Source organism: Pithys albifrons, chromosome 14 (assembly GCF_047495875.1).
Source record: "Pithys albifrons albifrons isolate INPA30051 chromosome 14, PitAlb_v1, whole genome shotgun sequence".
NCBI classification, from domain to species: Eukaryota; Metazoa; Chordata; class Aves; order Passeriformes; family Thamnophilidae; genus Pithys; species Pithys albifrons.
This window is the reverse complement of record NC_092471.1, coordinates 2,364,689-2,389,128: the sequence shown is the minus strand read 5'-3', so window position 1 is coordinate 2,389,128 and position 24,440 is coordinate 2,364,689. Positions and strand designations below refer to the sequence as shown.

General features: G+C 48.2%; 1 protein-coding gene across 3 annotated transcripts in view; it reads left to right on the top strand.

Moving 5' to 3' along the window:
• Positions 1 to 7,481: 7,481 nt before the first annotated feature.
• Positions 7,482 to 24,440, top strand: part of HDX (highly divergent homeobox) — a 40,980-nt gene continuing 24,021 nt past the window's right edge. For 2 of the 3 annotated variants that reach the window (XM_071569441.1, XM_071569443.1), the window contains exons 1-4: positions 12,331 to 12,536; positions 14,663 to 14,809; positions 18,439 to 19,512; positions 23,401 to 23,454. In XM_071569441.1, coding sequence (XP_071425542.1) covers positions 12,486 to 12,536; positions 14,663 to 14,809; positions 18,439 to 19,512; positions 23,401 to 23,454 — 1,326 coding nt within the window. In that variant the 5' untranslated portion in view covers positions 12,331 to 12,485. Of the gene's footprint in view, positions 7,582 to 11,926; positions 12,073 to 12,330; positions 12,537 to 14,662; positions 14,810 to 18,438; positions 19,513 to 23,400; positions 23,455 to 24,440 lie in introns of those variants that run through there. The other variant, XM_071569442.1, reaches the window with a different exon arrangement.

The following is a 24,440-nucleotide window of genomic DNA, read 5'->3' as shown; positions in this document are numbered from 1 at the left end:
AAAGAATAAACAAAAGCAGAGCTGCTGCTGAAAGGTAAAGAAGAAATCACTCCCCAGGAGTTCACACAGCAGCTCCCCAGACTTTCACACAAGAGCTCTTGAAAGTTTCTCACAGAACTCTTGAGATTCACCTGGGAACTGTTAGGATGTTTTATCAAAACACTGCATCTGTGAGATATGGAATATAACCAATAAGAAATGTTGCTTTATGGTGTGAAAATTACTATAGCCAATTAGCATGAAGCTTTAATGCTAAATAAACCGCTAGCAGTGTGTCAATAAGTGGCATTCTACCTAAAACCACATTGGTTCCTGTGATGTCCTTTGATCCTCTGCATTAGGAAGGGGCTGCTTTGCAGTGACACACCCGCACCACATCCAGGGCAGGAGGGGCAGCAGCAGCTCGGGAGAGCACAGGAGTGTGGAATGGCCCAAAGCCGCCTCCCTCTGCCCTTTTTGGAGCCATGCCAAGGCCGTTCCTCCTGCTGCAAAGCATCAGAGACACCCCGATTGCTGGGCTGTACCCACCACGTCTGACTGAGGATAACTAATTTATTTCTTTCCATGCTTTATGCTTCCAAAGCAGAATTCCATGACATTCATCACCCTCAGCAAACAAAGTGGGATCTGGCACCTTCAGTTTCCACCTTGCTGTTAAAGCCCTGCTCGTCTGGAACTGCTCAGGTGGGATGTTGTGCCAACCTCTGGAACTGCACAGGTGGGATGTTGTGCCAGTCTCTGGAACTGCACAGGTGGGATGTTGTGCCAGTCTCTGGAACTGCACAGGTGGGATGTTGTGCTGACCCCACTGGAACTGCACGAGTGGGATGTTGTGCTGACCTCTGGAACTGCACAAGTGGGATGTTGTGCTGACCCCTGGAACTGCACAGGTGGGATGTTGTGCTGACCTCTGGAACTGCACAGGTGGGATGTTGTGCTGACCTCTGGAACTGCAGGTGGGATGTTGTGCTGACCTCTGGAACTGCACAGGTGGGATGTTGTGCTGACACCTGGAACTGCACAGGTGGGATGTTGTGCTGACCCCACTAGAACTGCACAAGTGGGATGTTGTGCTGACCTCTGGAACTGCACAGGTGGGATGTTGTGCTGACCTCTGGAACTGCACAGGTGGGATGTTGTGTTGACCCCACTGGAACTGCACAGCTGGGATGTTGTGCTGACCTCTGGAACTGCACAGGTGGGATGTTGTGCTGACCACTGGAACTGCACAGGTGGGATGTTGTGCTGACACCTGGAACTGCACAAGTGGGATGTTGTGCCAACCTCTGGAACTGCACAAGTGGGATGTTGTGCTGACCACAGCTTTGCCCTCCAATTTTAATTCCCAGAGTTAGAAATCGATTAGTTAATGGAGCTTAAGCTGCATGGCTTGCAGCACCAGCAGCCTCTCCTCAGCTGTGGATCCGAGATAACCACAGGGATTCAGGGCAGCCAGGGCAGCCCAGGAGCTCTGGAATGTCACAGGCTGGGGCTTCTCCTGCTTGTGGGGCTTCACTGGAACAGACTGCTGAGAGCTACTGGGTTTCCTCCAAATTATACCAAGTCAATGAAAAGGAAAGTACTGACTAAGCTAAAAAATGCTTTGAAGAGTCAAACTCAACATTTTCTCAGCTCCTTTTCCAAGAAATCCCAGGAAATAAGAACTGTTTGTGCATCATCTTTAGGTAAATCCCTTTACCAACTGAACTGGGACCTTTAGGAGATAATAAACTACCAAAAGAGGGGATATATGGATTTTTTGAAAGAAATTATGGATTCCCTCCCTGTTCCTTTGCTTCCTCCTGTTTTTACTGGGTTTGTTTTCATTTTGATTTTTAAAATATTTTACATTTTCTCTGTAGATAAAACTCTCCATGCTAGGAATATTAATGGGTGGAAAATAAATATGCAGTAATCATCTCCCTTTTTTCCCCCCATTTTTGGTGTATTGCATTTTCATGTTCCTCAAGTCCATAATTCTCACTGCTCACTGTATGAAAAATTATCAAAGGCAATAAAAATAAAAGGGAACAGCCCTTTTTGATTTTCATAAAAATATCCCAATAAATAAAAAAGTGGAACAAATCCTTAAAATATCTGCCCAGCCAGACTCCTTTGCATTTTTCCCACCAGTACCAGCTGGTTTTTGCATACCAGCAGAAGGGATGTATTTGCAGACCAGTTTATGGGAGCTTTGTTTCTACACTGGCTGAGGATTAACCACAAATTTTAATTAATGTGGCAAAACCAAGTTCAAAGGAGACAGAAAGTTTGTAAATCTTGTAAGAGCACTAATTCTGGCTGTGCTGGGAGAAGCAGAGAATGTGCTGCATGGACTTTTCCACACTGATCCTTTCTCCAGCACCACTTCACATGGAACCTCCTGATTTAGGGCATCTTTTACCACCTCCCAGTCTTTGGTGTGTCTTCCCAGTATTTCTGTAAAATGACTATCCCTGTTGCCACTCCAGGTGTTCCTGGAGCAGGAAACCTGTGGAGCAGCAGGTGCTTCCACAAGGGGCTTCTGAGAGGCAATTCCTACCCCTGCAAAGTCAACAGCATTGATACAAAGAGAAGGAAACGCACATTTTGATGGAAAAAACTTGGATTTTGCAGGAACAAATCACATCAAACTGATGTAACTTTCCCCCATGGAGGAATAATGAGCTTGTAGAGATTGAAGCAGTAAATGTTACATATGTTGGCTTTGGGAAGGCTTTTGGAGTGGGCAGACATGGTGTCCTTGGAGTGAAACCAGGAGACAAAGCCCAGAACAGGCTGAGGAGCCACTCACACAACTGTCAGTGCAGTTTTCCAATGAAATGAAAGGACCTGCAGGGTTTTCCTGTGGTCAGTTTTGAGCCTGAAGTTTAATAAATGAGGATTTGTCAAAGGTTCAGGAAAAGTGATTTCCCAGAGAGGATGGTCAAGCACCAGATGAACTCCAGGCTTTTCTACATGTTCTCCCAAGTGCCAGTTCAACACTCTGGGGACAAGGGCAGGTTCAGCTCAGGTCCTTTTGTGGCTGATGCCATGTAGCTCGAGATTTAATGCCTGGGAGCAGTTTAATGGGCAAATTCCTCATCTGAGATGGGGAGTTCAAAACACAGAACTGCAAGTGGAACATTCCTGGGCTCCTGGAAAGGTCCCTGACTCTGTCAGGGCACCCCCAGGTCTGGCTCCGATCTACATCCTTGAAAGCATCACTGAAATAACGGGGCCATGAGCTGAGCAAAGCTGTCCTGAGGGAGGGTTAGGTGGGCTGGGCTGGGTTTGTCTCATGGGCTGGGTTTGTCTCATGGGCTGGGTTTGTCTCACGGGCTGGGTTTGTCTCACGGGGTGGGTTTGTCTCATGGGCTGGGTTTGTCTCATGGGCTGGGTTTGTCTCACGGGGTGGGTTTGTCTCATGGGCTGGGTTTGTCTCACGGGGTGGGTTTGTCTCATGGGCTGGGTTTGTCTCATGGGCTGGGTTTGTCTCACGGGCTCCCTTGGTGTTTCCTGCACTCCACAGAAAGCCAAGACATGGAAATAGCAGCCTTCACTCTGAATTGTGTGGCCAGAGCTGCTCATGCTCATGGCCCAGGGATCACACACCAGCTCCCGAACCAATCCTGGGAATTCTGGGCAATCCCTATGGAGACTCCTCTTTCCTGCATGATCTGCTAAAAGGCTGGAAGTGTATGAACTGCTGGAGAGGGGAAAGCCCTTGGGATGGGGGATGAGAAGAACTGGGTGATTCCTGAGTGTGGAACCCGAGTTAGGTCTCCTGCCCCACTGCCTGCCCCTGCCCAGCTGTGCCCACAGCTCTGACACCTTCTGTGCCACCCAGGGCATGAACCAAACCCAGCGAGGAGCTACGAGTGAGCTGAGCTAATGACCTTAATGAGCTCAGACAAAGCAGCTCCATCACAGAGTTGGCTTTGATGCCAATTCCCTCATGGAAAGGCTCCTTTTATGTCCCAGGCTGCTGTTTAAACCACTGTCCCAATTTGCCAGCCCCCGTTAATTTACATCTGTTATTAACGAAGAAGGGAGGGAAATAAATAACATGAAGTTCTTTCTGGAGCTGGTCCTTCCTCTGCTGCAAAGACCAGCAGCATTTTCAACCTGTTCATTCAGTTTTCTATATTGTAAAGTACCTCACTGTGATCTATAAATCTTTTTTTGTGGCCACAAGTCTTCATATTGGTTTTTTTTGACAACTTAAATACACAGCTCGTGTCTCCTTTGAGAATGATGCTATGAGCTTTTTGATAACAACTATAGAAAAAGCACCTTTGAGACATTGTTAGTCAAATTACAGCCCTTGAAATATCACTTTCTATTATTCAGCATTTTAAAGGAGTTTAATAAGCTGTATTTTATCAGACTCCACTGTATCTTTTTCAAAGGATTTTAGAGCGACTCTCTCACCATCTTTGTTTCCCCAGCCCCTGATAATGTGAGAAGAAAACACACCAAATTTCTCAGGAATCATCCCACAATCCCACAGCTAATTCCAGACCAATATTTTTCATTAAAGTGATGGTGTAGAGGTTTTATGGTTGCTCTGTGTAATTTTTACAGGCAGAGTGTTGATGGCACACAGAGGAAGGGAACACATGTAGGAGATGAAGCAGCACAACAGAAGATTTAGGGTTTAAACACATGGACTAACCCTAAAATCCTGTTACTAAATTCAGAGTGTTTCCTACTGCATCTGATCCAACCCCACTGGGGGCTGCCACCCACTAGTTCACAAGTGTTAAAAAATTTAAACAATGTAAATAACTTATTAAAATTTTAAAATAAATGTAGACACTGACCTGTGTCCCTGTCCATGAAGAACCAGCAGCAATTCTTTTATTCCAGTCCTGCAAAAATATTTACCAATAGTTCTGATTAAAGCACTGCACAAAATTAATTGCCTGGTCAAGATTTTAACAATGTAATTTAAAAAGGAAACTATTTGGAAGAGGGATATGGGGTGACCAGAGGCTTTATAATTAACACTGTGAAGTCTCAAATCTGAATCAGACTTCTCAGTACTCCTACAGCTGAGACAGTAAATGATGATTTTATATGATTTCTATCACACAATCCAGAGGGTGGGGGAGCAGTATTGGCATTCCTGCTCATTTCTGTGCCAGTAAATGATGATTTTACATGATTTCTATCACATGATCCCGCAGGATGTGTGAGTAGTATTGATTTTCTATGATTCCTATCACACAATCCAGCAGGATGGGTGAGCACTATCAGCATTCCTGCTCATTTCTGAGCCAGTAAATGATGATTTTCCATGATTTCTCTCACACAATCCAGCAGGATGGGTGAGCAGTATCAGCACTCCCTCTCATTTCTGATTTTCCATTTCTGATTTTCCATGATTTCTCTCACACAATTCAGCAGGATAAGTGAGCAGTATTGACATTCCTGCTCATTTCTGAGCAGTAAATGATGATTTTCCATGATTTCTATCAGACAGTCCAGCAGGATAAGTGAGCAGTATTGACATTCCTGCTCATTTCTGAGCAGTAAATGATGATTTTCCATGATTTCTATCACACAATCCAGCAGGATAAGTGAGCAGTATTGACATTCCTGCTCATTTCTGAGCAGTAAATGATGATTTTACATGATTTCTATCACACAATCAAGCAGGGGGGGTGAACAGTATCAGCACTCTCTCTAATTTCTGATTTTCCATTTCTGATTTTCTGTGATTTCTATCAGACAGTCCAGCAGGATGGGTGAGCAGTATTGGCATTTCTGAGGCAGTAAGTGATGATTTTACATGATTTCTATCACACAATCCAGCAGGGTGGGTGAGCATTTTGGTATTCCCCCTTGTTTGTTGAGGAGTGTTTCCTTTGGAAGGGAACGGAGCCTGGAGGGGGCTGGCACTGTGCATCTGGTCGTGCCTGGACCTCTGTAAGGAGAATCCATGTGGTTTGTGTTGTGCTTGTACCATCCCCAGCTCCAACCATGGCACTGAGGAGGTGTCCAGCCCCGTGGGGTACCTGCCCTGTGCTGCCCACCTGGACAGACTGGCATTTCCTCCCTTCCCAGGCCAAACATACCCACCTCAAGCAACAAAAAGTTTATTCCTGGAGTGCCATAATGTTCGTGCAACTGAAACCCTGGTCCTTCGTGGGGCTTTTCAGGCTTCCCCACACACATCTCCTTGTGTGCCCAGGCGGCACTGCCTGGTGGGGTCACGGAGCCGGCCATTCCCTGAGTCCCAGGATGGCTGGGATGGGAAGGGATCTCTGGACATCACCCAGTCCAACCTCTCTGCCCAGGCAGGGTCACCTGGGGTAGGTGACACAGGAATGGTCCAGGGGGGTCTGGGATGTCTCCAGGTGGGTCTGGAATGTCTCCAGACAAGGAGACTCCACACCCTCCCTGGGCAGCTGTTCCAGGCTCTGCCACCTCCATGGAAGAGGCTCTTCCTCATGTTGAGGTGGAACTTACCATGTTTAATTTATGGCCATTGGTGCTCATCCTGTCACTGGGCACCACTGAAAGGAGCCTGGCACTGCCCTGGCACCCTTGGGAGGTATTTGTGTGGATTTCAGACTCCTTCCCTCTCCCTGGGCCCTCAGGGATCGTTTCGGCGGCACAGCCTCTGGAGGGGATGAGGGGGGTCCCGGGGGTCGGGGTCAGGGCAGGGCGGTCAGTGTGGCCGGGGCTGTGGGCAGTGTGGGGTGGGCAGTGTGGGGTGGGCAGTGTGGGGTGGGCTGTGCTGGGTGGGCAGTGTGGGGTGGGCAGTGTGGGGTGGACACTGTGGGGTGGGCAGTGCGGGGTGGACACAGCAGGGTGGACACTGGTGTGATGTGGGCAGTGCGGCCAGACCTGTGGGCAGTGTGGCCGGAGCTGTGGGCAGTGCGGGGTGGACAGTGTGGGGTGGACATTGGTGTGGGCAGTGTGGGGTGGACACTGGTGTGGGCAGTGTGGGGTGGACACTCTGGGGTGGGCACTGTGGGGTGGGCATTGGTGGGGACAGTGTGGGGTGGACACTGCAGGGTGGTCACTGGTGTGGGCAGTGTGAGGTGGACACTGGTGTGGGCAGTGTGGGGTGGACACTGCAGGGTGGTCACTGGTGTGGGCAGTGTGAGGTGGACACTGCAGGGTGGTCACTGGTGTGGGCAGTGTGAGGTGGACACTATGGTGTGGGCAGTGCGGCCAGTCCTGTGGGCAGTGCGGCCGGAGCTGTGGGCAGTGCTCTGAGGGCCAGCTCTGCGGTCAGTGCGGCCTTGGGTGCGGGCAGTGGGCAGTGGAGCCGCGTCCTGGCCGTGCCCGTGCCGGCCGTGCCCCGGTGTGCAGTGCCGGTGCCGGTGCCCGCGGGTCCGCGTCCCAGCGCCGTGCCCCAGCGGCGGGGCCGGCGGGCCGCGCTCCCGTGCGCGCTCCCGCGGGGCGGAGGGGCGGGCGGGCACGGGCCGCGCTGATCGCAGCGCGCCATTGGCCGCTGTCTGCGCGCACGTCACGATCATGATGAGAATTAATGATCGGGGCCGCTGATTTCATTGTGTGACGCCGGGACCGACCCAGGCGAGCCCGGCCGAGCCCGGAGCCCCCGCGCCGGCCCCGCGCGGCACGGTAAGCGCGTGGGGCTCCCCGCGGGGGGGGCGGGCGGGGAGCGGGCGGCGCTGCCGGCCGTGCCCATGATGGTGATGCTGCTGCTGCTGCTGCCGATGCTGCTGATGCTGCTGCCGGTGCCGGTGCCCGGCCCGGCCCGCGGGGGGGATGGGCTGGGCTGGGCTGGGCCGGGCTGTGCGCGGGATCGCGGGCGCGGCCCCGCCCGGCGCGCGCAGGCGCCAATGAGCCCCCCCCCCACCCCCCATACACACACAGCGGGGGGGGCGCGCCGGGCACGCGCCGGGACCCGCCGCCAGCGCCGCACCGCGCGTGCGCGCGCGCCTGCGCTCGCCGGGCCGCACTGCGCCTGCGCGCCGGGCCGGGCAGCGGAGCCTCGGCCCCCCCCCCGCAGAGCCCTGCGAGGCAGGGAGCGGGGCGGGTGTCCCGAACAGAGACCCTTGGAGCTCCTCGGAGCCCCTCAGACCTGCTCAGCGCCCCCCAGGCCCACTCAGAGCTTCTCAGAGCCCCGCAGTCTCACTCAGAGCAGCTCAGAGCCCCCCAGGCCCACTCAGAGCTCCTCAGAGCCCCCCAGGCCCACTCAGAGCTCCTCAGAGCCCCCCAGGCCCACTCAGAGCTCCTCAGAGCCCCCCAGGCCCACTCAGAGCCCCGCAGTCCCACTCAGAGCCCCGCAGTCCCACTCAGAGCCCCGCAGTCTCACTCAGAGCAGCTCAGAGCCCCGCAGTCCCACTCAGTCCCACTCAGAGCCCCGCAGTCCCACTCAGAGCCCCGCAGTCCCACTCGGAGCTCCTCTGAGCCCCGCAGTCCCACTCGGAGCTCCTCTGAGCCCCGCAGTCCCACTCGGAGCTCCTCTGAGCCCCGCAGGCCCACTCGGAGCTCCTCTGAGCCCCGCAGGCCCACTCAGAGCTCCTCTGAGCCCCTCAGTCCCACTCAGACCTCGTCAGACTCCCTAAGACACCCTCTATTCTCAGTCCTCCTCAGACTTTCTCACCTCTCCTCAGACCCCCTCAGTTCCCTTCAGACCCCTTGAGTTCTTCTCTGTTCCCCTCAGTTCCTCTCCATTCTCCTCAATCCCCCTTAGTCCCCTGTGCTTCACTCACAGGACCATAGAGTCATTTAGGGTGGAAAACAGTGCCGAGAGATCATCAAACCCACCATTGATCACCTGTGCCCACCTTGTCCCCCAGCCCAGAGCACTGAGTGCCACCAAGTCCTTCCTTGGGCACCTCCAGGGTGGGCACTCCAGACCTCCCTGGGCAGCCCCTTCCAAAGCCTGACACCCTTTCCTTTAAAGATCTCCAGGGGATGCCAGGAGGGCAGTGCCAGGCTCCTGTCAGTGGTGCCCAGTGACAGGATGAGCACCAATGGCCATAAACTAAAACACGACAAGTTCCACCTCAACCTGAGGAAGAGCCTCTTTCCATGGAGGTTGCAGAGCCTGGAACAGCTGCCCAGGGAGGGTGTGGAGTCTCCCTCTCTGGAGACATTCCAGACCCTCCTGGAGACATTCCAGACCCACTTGGACCATTCCTGTGTCACCTGCCCCAGGTGACCCTGCCTGGGCAGAGAGGTTGGACTGGGTGATGTCCAGAGGTCCTTTCCCACCCCAGCCTTTCTGTCCTTCCACCTCTTAAACCCATGTGTGGCTGCCCCATCCCTGGAAGTGCCCAAGGCCAGGCTGGACAGGGCTTGGAGCACCCTGGGCTGGTGGGAGGTGCTTTTTCCTGGCACAGGTTGGACAAACACAGACATGCCTTATTTAAAACATGTGGCTAATTCAGCTGCAGTCAGGAGGCTCATTTGCATCAGTAAAGTGGGATGGGGATGCAAAACCTGCAGAGTTGTGGTCATGGGCTATTATGTTATTAAGTTACTGAGGGCTGTCTAATTTGTCCCTAATAAAGGGCTGCATTTTATAGGTAGGACTGTAACACAACCCTCCAAACGCTGTACTTAGTGGAGAGGGGAGCAATTCTGCTGCGAGTCACGGATATTTCCAAGCAGTTTTACCAGCTGGGCTGTGCACTGCACTCACCCACCCGTCAGCCCCAGCCAGGGCACTGGGAGTGCGTGCCTGTAACTGGTTTGGCCTGTGCAGGAAGAGGCACCAACCTGCAAATTCACATAATTAAACGTTGTTGCTGGATGTGCATCCACACGCTGGAGGGTTGGGTGGTTGTTTTCTTTCCACTGGGGATGTGCAAAAATGGTGAGTTTTTGGCAGCCACAGGAAGTGAATGAAGTGGTTTCAGTTCAGGTTTCTAAAGCTGGGGGAATAGTGTCACTACTTGTTTTGTTTATATTGGATTTCTTACCACACTTCCAGTTCTGTCTCAGGTTTATAGTGGCACAGAGACTTGTTGGTTTTTACCACTGGAGATCTGTGGAGGGAACAAAATAGATAAATTGAGGAGTGTGCTGATTTTCTTGTTGTACCTTTTATGGACGGACAGACTGAAACAGAAATGGGCTTTATAAGATGACTTTTTAATAAATAAATGCTTGTTTGGTGCTGAAGTTAAAAAAGAAAACTCTCAGAAACTGCTTGTTCCCTTTATCCCTCTGTATTAATCCCTGACAGTTTTATAATGTTTTATACTATGAAGATTTTTATACTTTGTGGTGGCTTGTACTCTGAGTGAATTATTTATTATTTATTTCACACCCAAGACTATTTTTTGTTGCTGTTTGAAAGTATAGTAGTGTCTTTGAGTTTTTATTTCCTATTTTCAAATTAATTACTATTAGTGTAGTATTCTGTAGAGTTTTACTTTGTAAATGTTTATTTGGTTCAGCAGTCGATATTTAGAGACTTTTGGACACTAAGATTATACAGCTCTACTTGTGGGCAGACTTTTCTTTCCTTCTTATGCTTTTTGGTTTTTATTTTTTTCCCCTTTCCCCCTCCTAGATCTCTCAAGTCATTCCAGAACAGCTAAGTAACTCTTGAATTATTTGATTACATGATTATTCCCATTTTCTTTTAGTTGTTCTTTCTTTTGTGGTACTCCTTGACATCGAGTTGTTTCCATGAGTTGCTAAAAATGAATGACCTGGCCTCTCCAGGTCTCCCTGGAGAGATTCCTGAATTCTGGCTGTTGGATAATAAAGTAACTGGGGTGGAAGGAGTGGGCATTGCAGCACACCCTGTGGGATGGTACACTGAGTACCTGCTCCCTGCTGGGAATGCTCAGCAAACTCTGCAAAGTCTCCTCTTCCCACTCATGCTCAGTCTCCCCATGGAAGGGCACAAGGTGGATGCTGGGGGAAAGCTGCTCAAACAGCCAAAGAAACCTCAAACGTTTGGCTGTAGAAGCAACCTCAAGGTCCCCTGAGGAGCAGCCGCTGTGATGGTCACAGGGTGTCTTTGGGGTCACCCCTGGGGCAATGGAGGGCACAGAGTTGTCACCTCTGAGCCTGTCAGAGCATCTCGAGACCTCCCGTGTGTCACAGGCCCTGACACAACACTTGGGCTACATTTGCATCTCCTAAACCACAACTATGATTAGTACACAACTATGATTAGTACACAACTTTTAATTAGGCACTCAGCAATAGGACAAGGGGGCACGGACTTAAAATCTGCCAGGGGAAATTTAAGTTGGAGATCAGAAAGAAATTCTTTGCAGAGAGAGTGCTCAGGGATTGGAATGGGCTGCCCAGAGAGGGGGTGGATTCCCCATCCCTGGAGGTTTTTAAACTGAGATTGGCCGTGGCACTGAGTGCCATGATCTGGTAAAGGGACTGGAGTTGGACCAAAGGTTGGACTTGATGATCTTGGAGGTCTTTTCCAACCCAATGGATTCTGTGATTCTGTGGATGTGGCACTGAGTGAGAATCCACCACGTCTTGATCCAACCCCACTGTGATCACCAGCCCAGGGCACTCGGTGCCCTGGGCTGGTGATCACAGTGGGGTTGGATCAAGGGTTGGACTTGCTGATCTGGGAGGTCTTTTCCAACCCAATCCATTCTATGATTCTATGATTCTATTCAGTTCAGAGAAGGAATGAAGAGAATCATCTTCATGCTCTTGGGTTCACAGTGGGTTGAGGAGTGGGACACCACCAAAGTGAGGGTTCCAAGATGTCACTGAGCAGGGGTGAAGGCAGTAATTGGAGGAACCTGCTTTGCCACTTGCCATAGATTGTTGTCTGCACCATCAGGACTGCAAAGCACTTGGCCAAGGCTGCTTTGTTTTGTTAGAACAGGCAGGTACTGCTTTGCCACCTCTGTGTTTTATTGAAGTGAAAATACAGCTTACATTGATGGAATTTGTTTGCATAATGCTTTGCCTGATTTTTATGAAATTTCACAGAGTTCTTTTCTGTAACCAACTCTCTTTCCAGTGCCCATGTGTTGCCAACCCGCTGGACATCCGGCTCCCCCAGAGCTCACATGCAAGTTTGCTGAGCTTGGCAAGTCAAGAACAAAATGAAATTAGGATAAAAATCCATGTGGATTTCTAACTTGGAGTCTGAGGTTCGAGACAAAGGTGAGAAATCCTGAGGATAATCGAGTGCTGTGTAGGAAGTGGGGAAAAGGAGTTTATTTCCTTAGGAGATACTGAGGTTGTTTTGAGTAACAGTCTATGATAAAGGAGAGGGACTTGTTGATTCCCTTGGTACTGATGGGACTGCCTTCCTGTTCAGTAATTTTAGCACTTTGGAAGTTATTTGCCATGTTAAAGAAAATGTAAGAGTTAATATCTTGTTCTAACTATGCAAACTGATGCTAATACTTCCTAAAATAATAACCAGTGAAATCCTTTGATGAATATAGCCTGGATTAATTTGTCTCAGGGACAGTAACATTGTGTTCTTACAGAGGTTTGAGTGCTCCATGCAGGTAAATTCCCAGGTGTGAGCAGCCCTTGTTGCCTGTAAGGACAGCTCTTCATGGATTAACATGATGGCTTTGGACATTTTTGGGTGTTCTAATGGAGCTTCCAAACATCCAGTAAGTGGTTTATTCAACACAGGGTGCTGGTTTAGATATTCAAAATAAGCACTTAAGAACTGCTGAAAGCAAACTGATTTCCATCTGGACTTCAGAGGTGACATAATGTCAGTGAACTTAGAGAGAATATTGGCAAATGTCCTCCACTCTGGTGTGAAATCAGTGGGAAAGGGTACAGAACTGTCTGCTGATTTAGGATTCAGTGTATCCAAGGCACAGAAAGCTTTATTAAATTCTCACCTGCTTATTTGAAGGCTTAGATGTTGGACTGTAAACTCCAGTTGTGACTCAGCTGCCATGACTGTGTCTGTAGGACCCTGTGATCTGTTTATGTGGATCATTTCTGACGGGCTCTCAGAGATGCCTGAGCTGTGCTGAGCTGGGCTCAGGGCACAGGGGGCTGAGGAGTGTGACCAGTGATTAAAATACACTGCAAAATGAGTTCTCAAACCAGCCCAGGGCTGCAGCACAGCTGGGCAGAGCCTGTCCTGCACTTTATCTGAAGTTCAAGTGATTTAATCAAAATGCTCCACCCTGTCTTTGTCTGAATTACAGATGTCAAATGCAACAATGAAAGTATTTTAACACAGAAGTGCCCTTGGTTCCAGAAATGCACATAATTCAGCAGCCTGCCAAGGGCCTGACACAGGTCTGCCCTCCCAGGTCATTGGGGCTGGCCCTAAAAATTCATCTTGCAGTTGGAAAAGTCTTCATTGCAGTTGGTGAGCTGAGCATGATGTGCTGAGCCTGTGTATGGACCTGCTGAGCTTTGGGATGACACAGGTGGATCTGGAAACATGGAAGGCCCAGAACTGTTTCTGATGAGGTCATTTGTGGGAACTGAGCTCAGCTGAACAGGACAGGACCACAGGTGCTGAAAGAGGAGAGACAGAAGGGGAAGTTGGGTCCTGCCAGGGGTGCAGGAGGACAAGGAGTCACAAAATTAACTCCTGCATGTTCCGTGGAGGTGACATAAATCACTCATGGTGTGTATCCACGTGGGGGATCTGAAGGCAGCTCCCAGCATTATAAAGTAGATTATTATGAACTTTATTGATTTGTTAATGGACTAATAATTGTCTCCTCTGTTACTTGCTATAAATTTCTTTAAAGAGCAGATTATTCAGAGCCAGTCTCCTTTGCCCAGCTCTGGCTGTGACTGAATACCTGCTCTGGGGGAGCAGAACTCAGGCAAAGCCTGATTTGTGGTGCTGCATTTAATAATGCACTGGATTGAGAGGGTGAATAAGAGTTGGGAACAGAGCTCAAAGATGTGATTGAAAAATCATCTTCTGTTTTAACTACTATTTCAAAGAAACAGTAGTTTTTACAAATTGATTTTCCTGTTGTCTGTTGACATAGAGAGGAGAGTAAACTCTGAAGTCAAAACTCTGGCCTAGAAGCATTTTATTCCAAATTCTAGATATTAATCTTTTCTTTATACAGGCTTGTTGAACTCTAACACCTATTACCATTATGTAGTATAATCATCTTGGAGAACAAGATGAAAGCAGTTGGGTGTCTGCTCAAGCTTTTGAGCCCTTAATAATTTTATTTGCTCTATATTAGAAAGCAATTCTTGTGCAAAGATTAGGTCTGCCCCCCCCTCCTCTTTTCATTCAGAAATTTCAGAAAAAGCTTAGTGGATACAAAGCTGAACTTGGAGATGGTGGAAACTTTACTCGTGTCAAAAACTCACCTTTATTTTATCTCAGATTTTGTCTCTTTTTTTTGGTAGGTGAGGAGAAACCTGCTGGTATTAGATCTGCTGATGTTACTCTGCTTTGCCTAATGCCTTTATTTTCCTTTTTCTAAGGGAGAAACTTTCTTTCAAACTAGAGCCTCATGGACTTAAACAACACAATGTAGTATTTATTTATTTATGAAAAGCTGTCAGTGTTGCTGCAGACATAATTCACCTGCTCAGCTTGAGTGTGTCACAAAGGAATCACTAATGCTGACTGTAACAGGGGTGGTTTGGGACAGTAAGTAAAAGAACTGGTGGTAAAAGACTGTAGAGAAAACATGTCAAGCCTTGTATTATCACAGGTGTAAATAAGAGCCTGTGTATTCTGCAGGTATTGCAGTTTTTATTCCAACTTTCAGAGTGACTTCTTTTGTTTCAGATGAATCTGCGTTCTGTATTTACTGTAGAGCAACAAAGGATATTGCAGCGTTATTATGAAAATGGAATGACAAATCAAAGTAAAAATTGCTTTCAGCTCATACTACAGTGTGCACAAGAAACTAAACTGGACTTCAGTGTGGTCAGGGTAAGTGCTGAGGCCTTCCAAATTTGTTTCATTGATACTCATTCATTTCTTTACATGAAGTATCTGTAAGGGTCTGAAATCTCTGAACTCCATCATTGCCTTAAATGAGGCTTCAGTGTGTGTGTGACATGTTCATTTTTGTTTGTTTTCACTGAAATGCCTTCATGTGATGGTTGGATTTAGCAGGGGCCTGGGTTGCACAAGGAGTAATTTTTGTCTTTTGGGTTTTATTGAATTAGTATTTAATAAATTACAAATCAGTTTCCCCTCTAGAAACTTTGTGCAACATATTTTATCAAAGCAGGTCGTGTTATTAAGAAACTATTCTTCAGCTCAAGAAGTTTCCATAACCTCATGTATTTGGGGGAATAATCCTGGAACTGTTTCTTTCTCTGTCACTCTTGTAATTCCACATCACAGGCATAAATATTGTGGTCCCTCCTGGCTATTTACAGTGAGGACATTCTTTTCTTGTAAAACAAGAGTGCCACTAGTGCTAACAGGAGCTCTTCCAAAGTCTGTGAATTCCATGGGCAGGGGAATAATAATCCCTTTGTGAAACACTAGACAAGAAAATGGCTCTTGACTGAGAGCAGAAATAGATCATGGAGCAGTAGCTGAAAAAACAACAGGGCAGTGGAGCTGCCTCGAGCTGCTGCAGCACTGGCACTGGGGAGGGAGGATGAGGCCAGGCTGGCTGGTTTTAATTGGTGTACCAGTGGTATATTGCCAACAACAACCTGGATTCCCCTCCTTCAGAATACTCTGAAAACAGTAAAACTTTCCCTCTGAGCTCTTGGTGTTGGGGAGCTGTGACAGTCAGCCAGGGGCTGAGCTCCTGGAGCAGGGAGACTGTAACAGGAATCTGGGTGCTGATGGTGCACCCAGGGCCTGCTTTGCTATTTCTGTGCTGATTGAATGTCCTGGAGGAGGCAGCCAGTCTCTGCCCTCCATCCTACTCTCCAGATTTCCTTGTCCTCTCAGTTTCCCTTCCTGCAGTAAAGTATCATGGCCTTTTCCTTGAGTTTTATTCCCTTACTGAGCCCTGATTTGCAACACTTAAAACTTTTTCCTCCTTGTGAAGTGCCATTGAAACAGCCCCAGTGTTTGTCCTGCATTTGTCATATTTCAGCATGATCTCACCTTTCTCTTCTTCACACCCCTCCTTCCTGCCTCTATTAATCCCCTTTCTTTCCTTTTTCCATTTTTCCTTATAAAACTCCTGGTCAGTGACCAGTTCTCCTTTGTACAACACCCAGCAAAGTGCCCTTGGCTCACAGCTGGCACTTGCAGATAGGATTGTAACAGGAACATGAATGAATTCCCTAAATACAACTTACCATTCAAACATCATGGCTCCATCAATGCATTCTTTCCCAGAATCAGGATTTCTGGAGTCTTTCCAAGCTTGAGCTGGGTTGGAAGGAAGAAAAGTCCTATTTTCCTATTTATGATTTGTTGTAACCCTCTACAGGTTTTATTACTGCTATACATAAAATTATATTCTCCCTTGCAAAATTAGGAAATTTGAGGAGTGTTTCTACCCTTTCCATTCTCCCACCTGGGAAACTCTTTTCCTTCTCTGTTCCTGCTTGTGCTCATCATGTCTGGCATTACTTGGTTTCAGAGTAACCCAGGTGATTTCCTAACCTTACCCAAGCCTCTGTTCTTTTTTTTGCTTTGCCAATCTACTTTTAAGCCTTTTGGGGGAGTTCAGGTGGATGTTTTGGATAAATGGTGGAGTCAAAACTGGAGACATGGCCAGGAGAAGGGGACTCTCAGCAGTGGCAAATCCACCTTGTGCTGTCTCATGAAACTGTATTTTACCAGCAGTGCTAGTAAGGTATTTGCATTTCTTAGAGAGCATTTATTTTCAGGAAAACCATGAGGAAAAACTTCAGTCTTCTGTTTTCTACAGTTGGAAAAGTTAGGGGTGAAATCTCTTTTCCTGGTCCAAAATTTGCAGTGTCTCCATTCAATTTTAATTTCTGTCTTGAAAGTTTGCTACTGAGCAGAGATTAAAAAAATCAAAATTTGATCTTCTATATCTGTTTTATGTCGTAAAGGAAAATAACTTGAGATCTTTGGCTGTAATTTCTCAATTTAAATTTGGTTTTGAGGAGAAAAATGTTTTCACTGGTAACTCAGATTTTACTGCATGTAACAAATCATGCCTCAGATTTTGTCAGGTTTGACTGACTTTCCCATCTGCTTCAAGCCACAGCACATTTTAACCTGTGCCCAACTGCCACAGTACCCACATTTTTCAAATATCTTTTCCTCTGCTACCCATTACACAAACCCCTGTACTGTCATTGTTGCTGTCAGGGATGTCCATACTGGCAAACCTCTGTTGGAATCTGATCCTTCTAGTCCTAATCTTGTCTATCAGTGTCTCTCCAAAGCAGGTTTTGGCATCAGATCTTGATTTGTGCAGCTGGCAGAGGAGGAATTAGTCCATAGGTCTGGATGCTTCACAAAATTGTTTTCTTCTTTTTCTTCCTCTGCTCTGAATTCCAGAATTGGCAGCTTCTGTTCAAGGCAGATTTGAAGGTCACATCTCTGTTACTGGGTTACAAAAGTTGAGCTCCATACCAGAGTGATGGCTCTGCATCCCAAGGTGCTAAACATTAAAAACTTAAATTTGGGGGAATTGGTCACAGCAGTGTCAGTGAAATAAATCTTGAGGGTAACTTTGGAAGAGAAGGCATGACACAGGCTCAGGATTTTTGAGAAACTGGGGCTTTGGATTGAGACTTTTCCTGTGTATTGGGGTGTGGATCCCAAGCAGGAGCAGCCTGGATTTCCACCCTTTATTGATCAGGCCTGGATTTGCACCCTGATTTGGTCAGGCCTGGATTTCCACCCTGTATTGATCAGGCCTGGATTTCCACCCTGATTTGGTCAGGCCTGGATTTCCACCCTGTATTGGTCAGACCTGGATTTCCACCCTGTATTGGTCAGACCTGGATTTCCACCCTGTATTGGTCAGACCTGGATTTCCACCCTGTATTGGTCAGATCTGGATTTCCACCCTGTATTGGTCAGATCTGGATTTCCACCCTGTATTGGTCAGATCTGGATTTCCACCCTGTATCGATCAGGCTTGGATTTCCACATGTATCAATCAGACCTGGATTTCCACCCTGTATTGGTCAGATCTGGATTTCCACATGTATCAATTAGACCTGGATTTCCACTCTGTATTGGTCAGATCTGGATTTCCACTCTGTATTGGTCAGATCTGGATTTCCACATGTATCAATCAGACCTGGATTTCCACCCTGTATCGATCAGACCTGGATTTCCACCCTGTATTGATCAGGCTTGGATTTCCACCTTGTGATCAGACCTGGATTTCTACCTTGGATTGATCACATCTGGATTTCCACCCTATATTGATCAGGCCTGGATTTCCACTCTGTACCTGGAATTCCACCCTGTATTGATCAGATCTGGATTTCCACTCTGTATTGGTGAGATGCTGCATAATCTGCAGGTGACTGACATATTTGCAAACGTAGGTCTCACCTTGCACACCTAACTTGGCTCAGACCTGCCTGTCGGTGGCATTGCCCGCCCGTTGGGCATGTTGAGTGCCTTGCTCTGTGCTTTGGTTGTGTTTGCAGACGTGGGTTGGCAACAAGAGGCGGAAGATGAGCAGCAAGAGCGCGGTGGAGTCCGGCGGGCCCCCCCCCGGGGCTGCCCCCGCCATGCCCTCAGTGCCCCCCGACGCAGCCGTGCGCAGCGTGGTCAACATCGCCCGGTCCCACAGCCAGCAATCCTCCTGGGCCTCTGCCAACAACGACGTGATAGTGACTGGCATTTACAGCCCTGGCAGCTCCTCGGGCAGGCAGGCACCCGCCAAGCACGCCGGCACCGCCGTGGCCGAGCTCCACAAGGCCTCCATGCCGCGGCTGCCGGGCAAGGGCGACGCCGAGTTCCCGCAGCAGCACATCCCTCTGGGCCGGCAGGTGCCCCACTGCAAGAACGCTTCCCTCTTGGTCGGGGAGAAGACCATCATTCTCTCCAGGCAGACCAGCGTGCTTAACTCTGCCAACACCATCTACGGCCACGCCAAGAAGGGCTTCGGCGGCTCCTCGGTGCAGGCGGCGGAGCTGGTGTTACCTCAGAAGCCCCTGATCTGCCACCGGCCCTGCAAGGCGGAGCCCGTGGGCTGCCACAGGCTGCCCAGGCCCGAGCAGCACGTGCCCCACGGGCAGCGGGCACAGGGCAGGGAGCCCGCCTGCAGCACCCAGAACCTGGAGATCCGCGAGGTGTTCTCGCTGGCCGTGGCGGAGCAGCCGCCGCGCGGCGCGGGGCACCGGCAGCCCTGTGCCCAGGGCAGCTGCCTGTCCATCGCCATGGAGACGGGCGACGTGGAGCAGGAGTACGCCAGGGAGGAGGAGCTGGCATCCATGGGGGCACAGCTGCACGGCTGCCACAGGTACTGCGAGGGCTCTGCCCGGGCCGACAGCCACGGCGCGGCCGTGTTGGCGCCCGCGCGGAGCGGCAGCTGTGCCAGGGACCTGCCGGACGGTGCCCTCTACCACAGCAGAGACTACCACCTGCCCGCACGGACCTCCCTGCACACCTCAGCCAGCGCCATGTACGGCAGCGCCAGCGCCGCCAGGAGCACCTTCTCTCCTCATTTCACATCTTCGAGTCAACTGAGGCTGTCACAAAACCAAAACAATTACCAGGTCAGTTCATCTCTGCCTTCAAACCTTGAAGTTGTAGGTAAATATTGTAGATAGATTTAATGTAGATAAATGTTGTCTCTCAGAGCTGGAAGCTGCTGAGCAATGGGGACACCTTCTGCAGGCCTTCACACCTCTCAGTGGAGATGGTTCCTGCAGGGTGGTCCCAACCTCCCTGCCCCGCTGAGCCCCGGGCAGCAATATCCTGACACCAGTGAGGGCTTCATCCATCCAACACCTCGACTGGCTGCAGGAGGGCCACACCCACGAGCTGGTCCTCACCCCTGTGTTGTGCTGCAGACCCTGAGATCAGCTCAGTTGGTTAAAACTTGGCTGTAATAATGCCAAGGTCATGGGTTCAATCCCCTCTGTGGGCCATTGACTTAAGAGTTGGACTTGATGATCCTTGAGGGTCCCTTCCAGCTCAGAATAGTCTGTGATCTGGTGATCCTGTGCTGACCCAGCTTCCCAGCACATGTCACAGCAATGCCCTGGGGTGGTGTCTGCAGGCACACATGTGGCACAGCAACATGGCATCGTGCTGACAGTGCTGCTGCTCACCCTCACTGCTGTCAGCTTGGATTCCTGCAGCCCCTGTGCAGGTGCCAGTCTGCTGGAGCTGTGTTTGTGAGGGATTAGATCCCCTGTGAGGAATTAACGTGATGGGAGACACTCAGGGAGCAAGTATTTTTCCTTTCCCACAACATCTAATTCAAATACCACTTTTACATTCAATCCCTTCATTCCTCACCCTGTACTCAAGTCCCTTTAGTGATACTGAGGGGAAAATTAAATGCAGATAATTGAAGAACTAGGAGATGTTCAGAAGAAACTGAACACTTGACACATTTTTTTTATTTTTTGCTATTACTAGGGGAGAGATAGTTGTGCAGAAAACATCCAAATTGGTATTTTCCATGGATTTTTATGCCATGTGGCATGACATAGCCTGGAGACACTGAGATAAAAGTCTTTTAATTCTGACAGGATGTGGTTCTGCATGTCTTACCTTTATGCATTTGCCTGTTACTGCCTTTTTAATTCCTCCTGAAAATGAACCATGTCAGCACCACAGCAGCTTCTCCTGTGCTTTGCTCACTGGGATGGGGAACAAGACTTTGTGAAGTGCTTCTTATTTTTCATTCCCTTTTTTCCTGACTTGTTCCCGACTCATGTAAGAATTTGAAAGAAAGCTTTTGTGTCCAAGTAAGTGCCACTTTGCACTTGAATTACTGCTTTTCCTGGTAAAGGTGAGGTTTGATGAACAGAGATACTCTGGAGTAAATTCTGTGGAGTAGGTGAGACATCAGAGGAGCTGTTCTTTCCCTGTCTCCCTTCTCTTTCTTAGACTGTCAATGTTTGCTTTTATTTGAGTTATAAAACTCATGAAATGCTGTTTTCTTTTGACACACCAGTTTCACAGGAGAAGAAAAGCTGCAACTGTGCAGATCTGTCCACTGAAGGGCTGGTATTGCAGTTGAGTTAAGGATGTTCTTGTTAAATTTTGTGAAGTGAAATCCATTCCTGACACTTCCAGCTTGGTGCTTGTGGACCTTTATTTCACTCTTTGAAAAAGCATTAGAGATTAATTTCTCTTAATTTTTTTTCAAAATTAAATTTTGAATAACTTTGAGTTGGGGTTTTGTGGGGGTAGGGACAGTCTTTCTAAACAGCTAAAACCAGTTCATGGTAGGTGACATTTTATCTGTCTTTGTGGTGTGATCAGAACAAGATCTCTATAACTTTGGTGGGTTTTTTGTCTTCATTTCTGTTATAATAATCTACCTATTTTTTTTATGAGTGAGGAATTCATCTCTACCCTGTTTGACCTCTCTGTCTGTCTCAGACACTCTTCCTTGGATTTGGGAATGGACCTTGGATGGATGGAGGGAGCTTTGTTTTCCTGTCATGTTTCTTGTCATTCCAGAGTTTTAAACCTTGAAAAGCCTTGGCAAATTGCTATTAATTCCCTCATTTCTGTGAGCAGACACCCTGTGAACCTCTTGGCTGTTGGAGGCTTCAGAAGGTGCTGTCTGAAGCCTTTTCTTGTAGTCAGTTTGCATTCATTTTATTGCTCATGTTCAACTAATTTATCCAGCAGCATAGGAAAGAAAATCCTTAAACTTGGAGAAATCTTCCTGAATTTAAAAATAGATTAAACCTGAGCTAAATGATTATTGGAATAGTTGCAACATCCAAGCAGATGCTTCTTCAAAGTCAGGACTTTGTGATTTGTGTGTTGATGAAGTAATTACTGTCGTGTATTGGTGGGGTATCTAATTAGCAATTAGTTATAGCTTCCTTACTGGTTCAATTAATCAAATTCATGTTAGTGTAACTTAAGACTAAATTTAATTAAGTGATCAATTTTAATGCCTGAGCAGTTTCAGTAAACAAATTGTTCAACCTTCTTCCTTGCCTTAGCTTGACTTTTAAGTGTGTGGAAGTAGAGAGGCTGTTGGTGCTGTCCCTGGGGCTGAGTTGGGGTTCACTCTTGGTTTCCTCCCCAGCCTAGGGGACAAAACCACTGTTGAAGGTGTGTATTTTAATTACTTTGTTACAAACACTGCAGCACAGTGTCTAATTTATCCCTGTCTGCTTTAAGAGAGCATCCAAAGCCCTGCAGTCAGAACAGGTTGTGTAGGTGTATTTATATATTTACTAGATTTTAGAATTGACTTTAGGGGTGCTGCTTTGTAGAATGAGTGGGGAGAAGCTGTGGGGCCCTGGGGAGGAGCTGTGAGGAGGCTGCAGAAACACTCCCTGTGGATCCAGGCAGTGCTGGGACACAGCAGCCAGCTCCTGCTTTGCTCCAGTGTACTGAATTTGGGATGCTAAAGCTACAGGTGAGGTGGGAAAGGATCCTGCAGGGCCTTGTATGGGGTCACCCCTTCCATTAAGGGACAGCCCAAGGGCTGCAGCACCTTCCAGTGTCTCTGGCATGTGCCAGAGCTGCAGTTTCTGAGACACAGAATCTGAGTCAGGCATTTCAGGCCATCACTTCTGCAGCTCTCCCAGTTGGACCAGGACTGGAGTTACACCTGTGGATGGAGAATAATGTCCCATCTCACTCCAAAAATGCACACATTCCCCAAAAAACCCAACCCCAACCTCTGTGCCTTTTTCATAAAGGCAGTTTAGAACTCTGCCATGCACGTGGTCCTTCAGGTAGTTCTGCTGAGGTGACTGTCATTGTGTTTGGCCTCATCCCTGTCAGAACCTGTGTGCATCTGTCTGCCCAGGAAACCTTCATCAGCCAACCTGGTGTTGCTTTGTTCACACAGAAATATTCCAGGCTATGACACATTTCACGTGGCCAGGGAAAACAGTCTGAGATTATTATTTAATAAAGTCTGGCCTCTGGGAGTGATGGAGAAGCAGCAGGAATGGGGGCAGCTAACCTTTGCCTTCACACCCCTGCCCCTTCCTTCTCCAGCCTGATATCCCTAATTTTTCTGCTGATGCTCAAATCCTTGACATCTGACATTGAACAGCTGAACAAGGGAGCATTTTTCTGAAAGTTCAGCTGCTGTAATTGAGAAAAGCTGGGAGGGCAGTTCTGCCAGACCTTGGCCCTTGTCTGGCTCCAGTCTGCTCCATCCTTCCAGGCTGGGGACAGACTGAAAGTGGAAACTGGTGTGAAATACGAGTTTTGAGACACCAAAAGTACAGAAATGCCCAATTTGCCACTGTCTTATCTTCCCCTCACCCAAAGAAACAATGTTTTAGTCTTAAGTAAGGCTGAGTGTGACTTTGCTTTTAAATCTTAACCTGTTTTACAGACACTGTTACCACAATTGCTGAAGTCTCGTGCCAGCTGCTCCGTTTTAGCTCTCACAGCAACCTAAGCTGCTCTTGTTTTCTGTTCTGTTTCCTCCTTGCCCTCTACAGATTTCAGGAAACCTTACTGTGCCTTGGATTACAGGTTGTTCCAGAAAAAGAGCAGTAAGTACATTTCTATTTAAGTATCTAATGCATCAAGTGAAGCAATGGAAGTTGATAGAAATGCAATTTTTGAAATGTTTTATTTCCCATGTGTGTATTTTTTCCTTTCAACTGATACAAACATTCTCTGCAGGTGCAGCGTTTCAGGTGAGGTGAAGTTGATGTGTATCTTTAAAAGCAGGTCAAGGCCATACTCCAGGGTGAAGTGATGTGAAGCTCAGGTGTAGGAATTGTCTGTTAGGTGCAGTACAACCTCTGAACTGGTGGACTGGGAGTTTGGAGCTCAGAGTACATTTATGTTGAAAGTGAAATGCTTGTTAATTGAGGCAGCTGAATGCTTAGGAGAGTACCCCCCCCTGCAGCTTCTCTGCACATGCACAGAGTTAGGCTGGGCTGTCTGTAGGAATCTGAAGATCTAATTTTATCCACATACTTGTCATTTCACATTAGCAGAATCAGCCAGGTTGGTGTCCTCAATTCAGAAATGACTCCAAACCATAACACAACAGCTTTTGTCAGGAAAATACCCTCTGTCCAGCTCTTTTGTTTGATTCCTGCTCAGCATTTCTGCCTTCCCTTTGAAGGGATGTCAGTTCTGCTTCCTCCTCATGGAAATCCATGCTCAGCCTGTGGGTTGCTGGTACAGCTCTCAGAGGCTGCTCTCCCAGTCCAGCTCTACCAAGAACCAAAAACTGGGGAGGTGTCTGTCATGGAACCCAAACCTGCCCACCAAAGCCCCAGTGCCTGGGGGTGGCAGTGTCCTGGCAGTGGTGCTGCTTTGGCAATGAGGTCCAGGTGATGGAAGAACCTTTCCTTGCCTTCTCCTGCTCTACTCAGTACTTTATTCTTTATTTATTAATTTTGATCCTTCTGTTTAGTCTCCAAAACCTGTGAGTTTAGTAGTGTCCTGCATAAGTAGGATCTAAGAACCACCACAGTACTTGTATTTCCTCAGACTTTTTCTGGGTCTCAGGTGTAGCACTTCC